The sequence below is a fragment of the Hemibagrus wyckioides genome, linkage group LG14, assembly GCF_019097595.1.
Source record: "Hemibagrus wyckioides isolate EC202008001 linkage group LG14, SWU_Hwy_1.0, whole genome shotgun sequence".
NCBI classification, from domain to species: Eukaryota; Metazoa; Chordata; class Actinopteri; order Siluriformes; family Bagridae; genus Hemibagrus; species Hemibagrus wyckioides.
The window spans coordinates 11,311,840-11,320,700 of record NC_080723.1 but is presented as its reverse complement, the minus strand read 5'-3'; the positions used below and the strand labels follow the sequence as shown (position 1 = coordinate 11,320,700).

At 35.8% G+C, this 8,861-nt stretch overlaps 1 protein-coding gene across 1 annotated transcript; it reads right to left on the bottom strand.

Moving 5' to 3' along the window:
* Positions 1–1,111: 1,111 nt before the first annotated feature.
* LOC131364841 (transmembrane protein 80-like) lies at positions 1,112–7,792 on the bottom strand. Its single transcript, XM_058408255.1, has 6 exons — positions 7,517–7,792; positions 6,414–6,430; positions 6,168–6,261; positions 5,736–5,828; positions 5,388–5,589; positions 1,112–1,567 (listed from the first exon to the last, which is right to left on the bottom strand). Exons 1-6 carry the CDS (start codon positions 7,560–7,562, stop codon positions 1,555–1,557), a joined length of 465 nt encoding a protein of 154 aa, XP_058264238.1. The 5' UTR covers positions 7,563–7,792; the 3' UTR covers positions 1,112–1,554.
* Between the last annotated feature and the right edge of the window lie 1,069 nt (positions 7,793–8,861).

The window sequence follows — 8,861 nt, the reverse complement described above, 5'->3', positions numbered from 1 at the left end:
ATAATTGCTTATTGTTTACTTGAAGGATTTCCATCTGGCCGCCTATCAGAGAAAAGTGTTTCAGCCAGGTGTGTAATTCAGTATGGTCAGGGAGAGGCAGCTTCAAAGAGCTTAATGAGAAAGGAACAGCATGGTGGAACAGAGCCCTGGTTTGAATATCACTAGCTGCCAAGGCTGACATCAGCCTGAAAGCCTCTGTCCTCCCTTTGGCAATGGCATTGAAAAGCACTTTGATTTCCTTCCTTTTTTTTCCCTTTCAGTTTTATTTTAAAACACACATCCACAAAGAACATCATGCCTAATAAAGACAGTCATCACTCCCATTTCTGTAACTGACATTCTTTCCAGTCTTTTTATGACACACTGCATTTCATATGCACAAACACTCTTATATGCTGTTAAATTACATAAAAATCAGCAGGTTTTATCATATCAAAGACTAGTTTTGGCAGATTAAGAATTTTACCAACAATTACATACATTTGTTCACAAGAAATCAATCACAATAACTATTATAAATATTACTAACCAGCATTATAACTACAGCTCCATGACATTCTGACATGATACAGAGTGTCCCAAAAGTCATTTTGAGAAAAATTCCACCATGTATGGAGACCTTTGGCCCAACATGTGCAATTAACTTTAAAACTGAGACTAAGGTAATTGTAAACTCAAACTGCTCAGTGTAAAGTAAAAATGTACCACTGAACTACTATAGCAGATGTGGAAACCACTGATTGAATTGCTGTTGGTTGGGTCATTGGCTAAATGATCTAAGGTGTAAGGCTTCAGCAGACATGTCCTCGTCAGTCTCATGTCATCTCAAACAAACAAACACGCTCCCTCTACTGGACAAATTAAAAATAATTGAAAACTGCACAAGGGCAACATGTTCCCATCTTAGTGTTAGTAAAACAGTTACTGTACTAAAACTGTGTAATAATTCAGCATAATAATAACATGCATGATAATTATAAACACAGAACTTTAGGAGAGATTGATATGTTGACCTGCATTTGGTAGCCAGTGTGTAGATCTGAAAGTGTTATTTTTAAAATATCAGATGTAGTGCATGCAGTGGTTCATTAATTCAATCTCACAATGAGAATATGGCAATTACACTTTTATTATGAAAAGAATATAAATTGAATAAAAAAAAACTTATGAAAATATATTTATTAAAAACATGTCACTTTGTGGATGCATTACTTTATCAACAACAGTTTCAGAGAATTAACAGGTTGGTGGAGTTACAGTACAAGTGAAAGCCTTATATTTTTTTATGTAAGCAGCAGCTCTAGATTTTTCACACAATAAACTTTGTAAAAATCTACAAAAAGATACAAACAACCAGAATGATTTTGTTTAATATCTATTCTCCATTCAGTGTGGAGAAATGTAGCTAATGGCCTTTTATCAGCTCTCTTATCCTACTCCAACCAGTGTGTTTGCTGAGACAGAGGAGCTTCACTGGTGTATTATGCAGCATGCTATCCATACATTAGTGGTGGTGCAGCTGTGGATTTAGACCATCAGGACAGACCTTGTGTTTCATGAGTAAACACTGAAAAACATAAGAAAGAGCAAGAAAACTTTAAAAGGGAACAATTCATTCATTCATAATTATTTTCAATTCAAGTAAACATTTGAGTGTGAATTTCAAACTGCTAAAATAATCTATGTACAACAATACATAAGGGTAATTATTTTTTTAAATACCCCAAAACTAAAAATTCCCATATTAAAAATCCCCTTTTAATAAATGTCCTTATTAAAAGTCCCAAAATATATGCTCTAAAAATTTAATCTGCTAGCATTAGCCATCTTACACTCACACTAACTCTACCAAACACTTGTAAGGGCGAGATGCAGCTTCTGGACGCTTTGGAGCCAGTTGTGTTGTAAAATGCTCCGTTTTCAAAGCTATAGTTGCACACTAGACACTTCTATGGGTCAAAAGAATAAAGACTTTTATAGCATGCAACAGTTTAAAGCAAGATGACCTTATTGGGAGATATAACTGGCAACTGACGCCACTCCAGAATATACTGACAGCAACAACAGTATGGAGAATTCTGACAGTATACAAACTACTCGAAACTACAAGCTACTTGAAACCAAAACTGGACTCATCCCTAAACAAGGCTTTAATTCCTCATTGAAGGCATTGTTACAGGAAAACAACACAAGCTTCGATATTGAGTTTCATCTGCTCTTATACTAAGCATAACTTTTTAACACTAACACTAGCTGAATTTGCTAAACTGCAAATTAACTGCTAGTAAATTAGTTGTCACTAGTAGACACAAGGAGTATCCTGAATCATGATTTGCACGATCATCATCAAGTTATCAGCAATTTTACAGACTAGCCAGATGTTAAAAAATACCATAACAGTCAAGACCATTTGGGTTGTCAGTAACTCATTTCACTAAAGTACTAACATGAACCTGATAAAATTATATGCAGCCATCCATAAGGAGTTCACTGTGCTGCCAAACATGCTATTAAGGGGCAAGTCATGATACTGTGATGATGATCTCAACCATAGAAGCTACTATCTGTCTGTACCAGATCATGAGATTAGAGATGGTGATTGTTATAAGCAAGGCTGGTACTATATCAGCATTAAATGGGAGCTAAGACTTTTCATTTTTTGGTTTTATTTTCAATATTTTAACATGCCTTTGTGATTGAGAGTTTCATAAAAACCTGAATAGTTTGAATAGTACCTGAATTATTTGTTTTGTTTTAGAGCAAACTGTGTGAAATCAGTTTAAAGTTTTTTAATTTAAAGTTAGTGAAAAATTCTTTAAGTTTTTTAAAAACTCAGTTATGGTCAAAGAAAAAACATATGACCACAGAGAGAAGGAAGTGTGAGGAGCAAGCAGAGTGAAGACCTGTGTAGAGGTGTGAAGAGATGCAGCACAATACAACTTCTCAGATAACACTGACCGATAGAGCAGCAAAAGCTGGCTTGGGCAGCATTGTCATTTAAATTCACATGAATATTTAAGCACTGACAGCTCTTACGCCTCTTTAGACTTGAGTGTCCTTGAGTGATCCAAGATAAGGTAAGTGCAACAAAACATGATTGTCCAACTACTTCCTGATAAAGTAAAATTTCTACAGAAAATGTTGCTCAACAGTAGAACCACATGTGCGTAAATAATCGCTTTCAGTAGGATAACACTACTTTAGTTTTTAATACTATAATATTTATGTACATTTGAATGGGTTTTTCTGCTCTTTCTGAAGTGACTCTACAGAAATAAAATAAATTATTTAGATGTTTAGATGTTCTCAGAATTATCTGAAAGTAAAAAAATATATATAAACACCTCCCAAACCCCCAAAATCAATACTCAAAAGTGCATTGTCCGTTTACAGCTTTGAGTTATCTCAGGTGTGTCTCTATGAGCTTTAGAGGTTTGGGCATCTTCTACCATTCCTCAGCATACATGTAAACATAAATCTTTCTATTTCTAAACCTTCTCCAACTCTCCCTCAGCTTACATGGAGAACACTGGTGTACAGCAATTTTCAGGCTATACCACAGATTTTCAATTGGATTTAACAGAAACCTTCATCTTTATGCCATTCTTTTGTCATTTTTTGCCCTGTGCTTTTGGATCATTGTCCTGCTGGAATATAAATTTTCTCCCTAGTCACAGACTTCTGGATGAATGGAACAGCTTTTCCTCAAGAATTTGCTTGTATTTGGCTCCGCTCATTTTGCCCAGCTTTCCAGTTCCTCTGACTGAAAAGCAACCCCAGAGCAGGATGCTACCACCACCACCATGCTTGATAGTATAAACGGTGATACCTGGGATTTGGGCTGTACAGCAATTAGTCTGTGCCAAAATTTCATTTTTTTTTTAGGTCAAATGGCTCACATCTTTTTTTCCCATATTTTCTCACATGCCTTCTAGCAAACTCCAGGCATGCCTTTATTTTAGCCTTTCTCATAAGTGCCTTCCTTCTGGACAATCTCCCATAGAGGCCGGATCTGTGAGGAGCTAGTAATTATGTTGACGTCTTTGTAGGTTCTCCTGTTTCAGCCAGTGAGATCCGTAACCCCTTCAGTGTTGTAGCTGGGCTCTAGGACACTTCTCTGACAATTGGCCTTCGGTCAGTTTAGAAGGATAGCCTGATCTTGGGAGTTCATAGTCCTTTTAGGAAGTTTCAAAGCTTTGCTCAGCATTCTGTAATCTTTTTTCTTTCTAACAACTCTTCATGACAGTAGGGATGATCTGATATGCCTTTTTAGCTGTGAGATTTCCCGAAGTCAGGACATTTATTGTGCAACCACTGGACACAGGTGGATTTGAAATAACAGTATGAAATGAAATGAGTATTTAAGACAAATACCAGTCCTAATTTAGAGTGTTAAAATAAAGGGAGTTGAATATATGTCAGTTAAGCTGTTTTTCTTTTTTTCTTTTTTTTAATAATTCTGAGGACATCCAAATAATGTATTTACTCAGTTTCTGAACAGAGAATGTATTTAAGAAATAATCAACAGGGGAGAATTTTCATCATTTAAGCCTTTAAATGGATTGTGTGCTGTATCCAGGTTTCTGTGTATACCTGAGAGTATGTAGGTTATAGGGTGGCAGTTAATCTATTGAATTCTGATTCATATTTTTTCATTTCTGTAGCTTCACCCTTAATTTATGAAGTTTCAGCAGGCAAGTTATCACTGTAACACAGCCCTGCCAGGTGGGAGTGGTTCTGTGGCGGCAAGCCCAACACAAAAGCATATTTAATGCATATAGGGACAAAGAATCAGCTACACCAGCACTGGGCTGCAGATAAAGTGTCAAGACTCATGAATGACTGGCGAATAAATAATTCACACCAAGTCCAAAGCTTAGAAAACAAGCGGATTTCATTCATCCCCATAAACAATAGGTAAATATAAAACGCACAAGAAATGATGCAATCTGTGTAAATTAAATCAAATGATCAGGTAGTGCTGATGTTAATAAACCTGATCATGGTGAGTTCTTCATTAAAGCCTCGAACTCTAACAGTTTTTCTGTTAAACTGAGAGCTGTGTAGCAACAGAACATGTGTTCATTATAAAAGGCTTTAACACACATATTCTGGTTTTTTTCTAATAATCAATGTGCTATATCTAATTTACCCCTCGAGATAAGTATAATCTCTGATTAATACCATCTCCTCCAAGCTTCCATGTGTACAACAAATAAAACATTTGTGGCCTCTATAGAGAAAAAAAATTACCATTCTGGTTTAAACATGGTCAATGTCTTTAAATCTTGTCTTCTGCAGCACAGGAGTCATGTCACTGCATCATTCTCTCTATACTCATTAAATGTCATGCAAAATGCTGTACTGTTCTACCCCTGAAGTCTAACCTGGTGAACCGTGCAAGGACTCCAAAGCCAGCTACTCCAGAGAGGCCGTAGATGCAGAGAAGGATAGCGTTAATGATGACATCAGCTCTTAGCACGTATGACTGCCACACCAGGAAGTACACTGAAAGCAGAAGTGTGGCTCCTGTGAGGAGGAGACTTGCACCTACATATCTCTCGCTCTCCTGCAGGTTGCCTCTGACTCCTGAGGGAGATAAAGAGATGTAGCCATAAATGAATACAATACAAAATAAAAAAAATAATCATATATAATCATCCATGCATGAATTAAATAAATTAAAACAAAACCTGTATTAATCAGGTCAAGCAGCTTAGGCAGCTCTATCTTACCCCAGTAGACTCTCAAGATCTCAAAAGCAGCCATCAGCAGAAGCAAGCACACGTCTAGTGCCAAATATTTGTCAGGGTAACTCAACATCTGACCTGCGTCATATAACATCTGTTATTTTTTTTTACTTAATGCTTTTATTCAAAGTAACATGAGGGTTGAGGAAAGTGCCAGAACTCAGGATCAACAAACTCGTCTAACTAAAAACTACGTGCTTAGAAAATATCTAAAATATTAAGAGCATTTTGATTGTCCCTTGACACACTGTTTGAAGAAGGGGCTGCAAGTAGAACCTTAATTATCCAACAGTCCATTAAAAAACAATCAATCACCTAAACAAATATTGTCCTATTCTGTCATGTGCTTGTACACATACTGATTCCTTTTGTTTTTCCTGCTGCTTAATTATTGTATTCAGGTATATGTGTACTTACTTTTGTAGATGATCATACAGAGGCTGGAAAGGAAGTAGAAGAGGCTGTAGAATGCAGAGAGGTAAAGTAGAATTTGGAGAAGCACAGAGGAAAGCTGAGGCCTCTGGTTAAGGTGAAATAACTTATTTTTAGTAACATAACATGCTTAGGAAAGGTTAGTTTCAAAGATCCACATTACAAATTTAACTTCTTAAAAATGTCATGTTTTTGTGAGTATCCTGCGAGTATACATTAGTAAAAGGATACAACACTGGAGGTTCTGTCTAAGGACAATAAAACAGAGGCAGAAATAAAGTATAACAGTTAGTTGTATGGATTAAGTATTGTGTTTATAAGTACTGTATATAGCATATATAGTAAGTTTTAATAGAGAAGACTATAAAAACCATCAAGGAACATTGATCAAACTCGATTCTACATTGCTGACTCACTGAAAGTCTTCCACAGAGCTTACATAGACAACAGAATAATGATGATATACAACCACAAGAATATTTGCTGTTTACACAGGTTATACCATCACCTGTATTCCTCATTTACAGTTGACTCTTTGTGGCATCATGGAACAACATGTGGGTAGGGGTAGGGGTATGTGTGTGTGTGTGTGTGTGTTTGCTCTTGTCACACGACTGGACTCTTATGTAGTTCTATGGACCTCAGTGTTCTTGGTTTTGTGGGTTTCATGTTTATAAAAGACTTTTGCAGCTTTTTCAATCTATCTGTGATCAGTTGTCTTGTTATTGTATCATAAATGAAAAATATATCAGCCATATCTTTTAGCCATATAGTCTAACAACCATACATTCACAACTTTTGAAATCTTGAGTCTTTATTACATTATTATCATATTTTTGGGGGGGAAAACATTGCTAAACGTCCATCCTTTCTCCAGATTTTCCCCGAACCTGCATATATACCATATAGATATTTTCCCCTCACTTTACAGCTGTATGCAAGATGACAATATTTGTATGACAGAATAACAAATCTGTTTTTGATTTGTTTAAGGATAATTCTGTTGGGTATTTAAAGGATGAATAATAATAAAAAAAAATAAATAAAACAATAAACGAACAACTAGCTAAGCTGAATTAAATGATTTGTAGGCGATTCATTTCTAGCACATGACAGAAAGCTAACGTAAGTTACCTAATAGTTTCCGTAATAAAAGCTTAAAAACACGGCGTTCAGTATTGGGTCTAGAAAAACAATCTAACAGTAAACACTGGAGCAAATAATATAGCCCGTCTTCAGAAAATTAACACGTGTTAATAATTTTATTTTTATTTTTTAATAGGAATAATTTCTTAAGCACGAATGAGCGTATCTATGGCAACGATAGTAATTACCAGCTCTGTTGGCCGCCATCTTGGTTTTGTGCTTCCTCTGTTCCATGTTGCTCTGTGTTAAACAGTCTGTAGCGCCTCCACGTGAAAAGGAGAATAAACAGATAAAATATGCAGGTTTGCATCACATTCTACGATTCGAACAGCAGTGTAAACGTTTAGTCATTAATAGACTGTCTAGTAAAAAAAAAAATAAAACAAATAAATCAAAAATCTGAGTCAAAAATCAAAAATCTCAGGATAAAGACAGAGTGCAATAATTAAAAGTGCATCATGGCTCTGAGGTCCTTTCTTCTTCAGTCCTGACCTCAGGTTACTGAGTGTGAGATTCTCTACATAGTCTTCCTACATCGCTTGGGTTTCCTTCAGGTTCTCCAGTTTTCTCCTGCTTCTCCCTGAAAATGAAGGAATGTTGACCGCTACACTTCTTACAGCAGATATAGATGTAGATACTGACATTTGGCTACATGTTACAACACCATCCTCAGTGTAACACTATTACTGCTGTTTTAACTGCTGGGAGTTCAGACATTTCAGAATTGATTTTATTTAATTTTTTATTTAATTATTTTATTTCTTTTTAAATGATCTTGCACCAAATAATTCACTGTCTATAAGTTTAATTTATGTTAACAGCGACTACTTTCTGAGAAATATTGTGTTTTAATGTTCTGCTGTCTTAAGAACGGGAATTATTTTTGTACAGCAGCAGTTGCTATAGACAGTAAATGATTTTATTTGTTTTGGTTCTTCTAATCCTGTGTAGTAATTTTTATGTTGATCTCAACATACAAACATGCTTTCTTAAAAGCAACAACATCAACATCTTCTTCTTCCTTATTATTATTATTATTATTATTATTACTATTACTATTATTATTATTATTATCTGTACATTCACAAATATGCACACTTGCTTACACACACAGAGACACACACACACACACACACACACACACACATTCGTAAAAGGCTGGAATGCAGGCTGAGATAACTGTGACAGGGTTGTGAGGAAGCACACCTGTTGAAAAAGAGGGAGAGATAAAGATAAACATGTGAGGGTGAGCCACCGTCATATTAAATTATGTGGGCAAATGTGTGTGTGTGTGTGTGTGTGTCACATCAGGAAGACACATGCTCAGTGTCAGTAACAAACCCACTCTGTGTTCCTCAGTCAGTGTGAACCATTAACAGCACAGAATAAAGGGTTTGTCAATAATCAGAGGCATATTGTATTATTTGCTGTGATTATTTCATGTTGATTTGTTACACTCCCTTGCTCATAACAGATGTGAAGAATGCATTATAATACACTTTTAGGCACTCATGGAAAATGTTTACAAGTTCC

Bases quoted from the DNA above. Each gene is read 5' to 3' on its own strand.
- LOC131364841 (XM_058408255.1), bottom strand. From the start codon at position 7,562: ATGGAACAGAGGAAGCACAAAACCAAGATGGCGGCCAACAGAGCTG. The intron at 5,829-6,167 runs GTAAGTACACAT...TATATGACGCAG, and splicing joins CTGTATGATCATCTACAAAA to GTCAGATGTTGAGTTACCCT. The intron at 5,590-5,735 runs GTAAGATAGAGC...TATCTCCCTCAG, and splicing joins GATCTTGAGAGTCTACTGGG to GAGTCAGAGGCAACCTGCAG.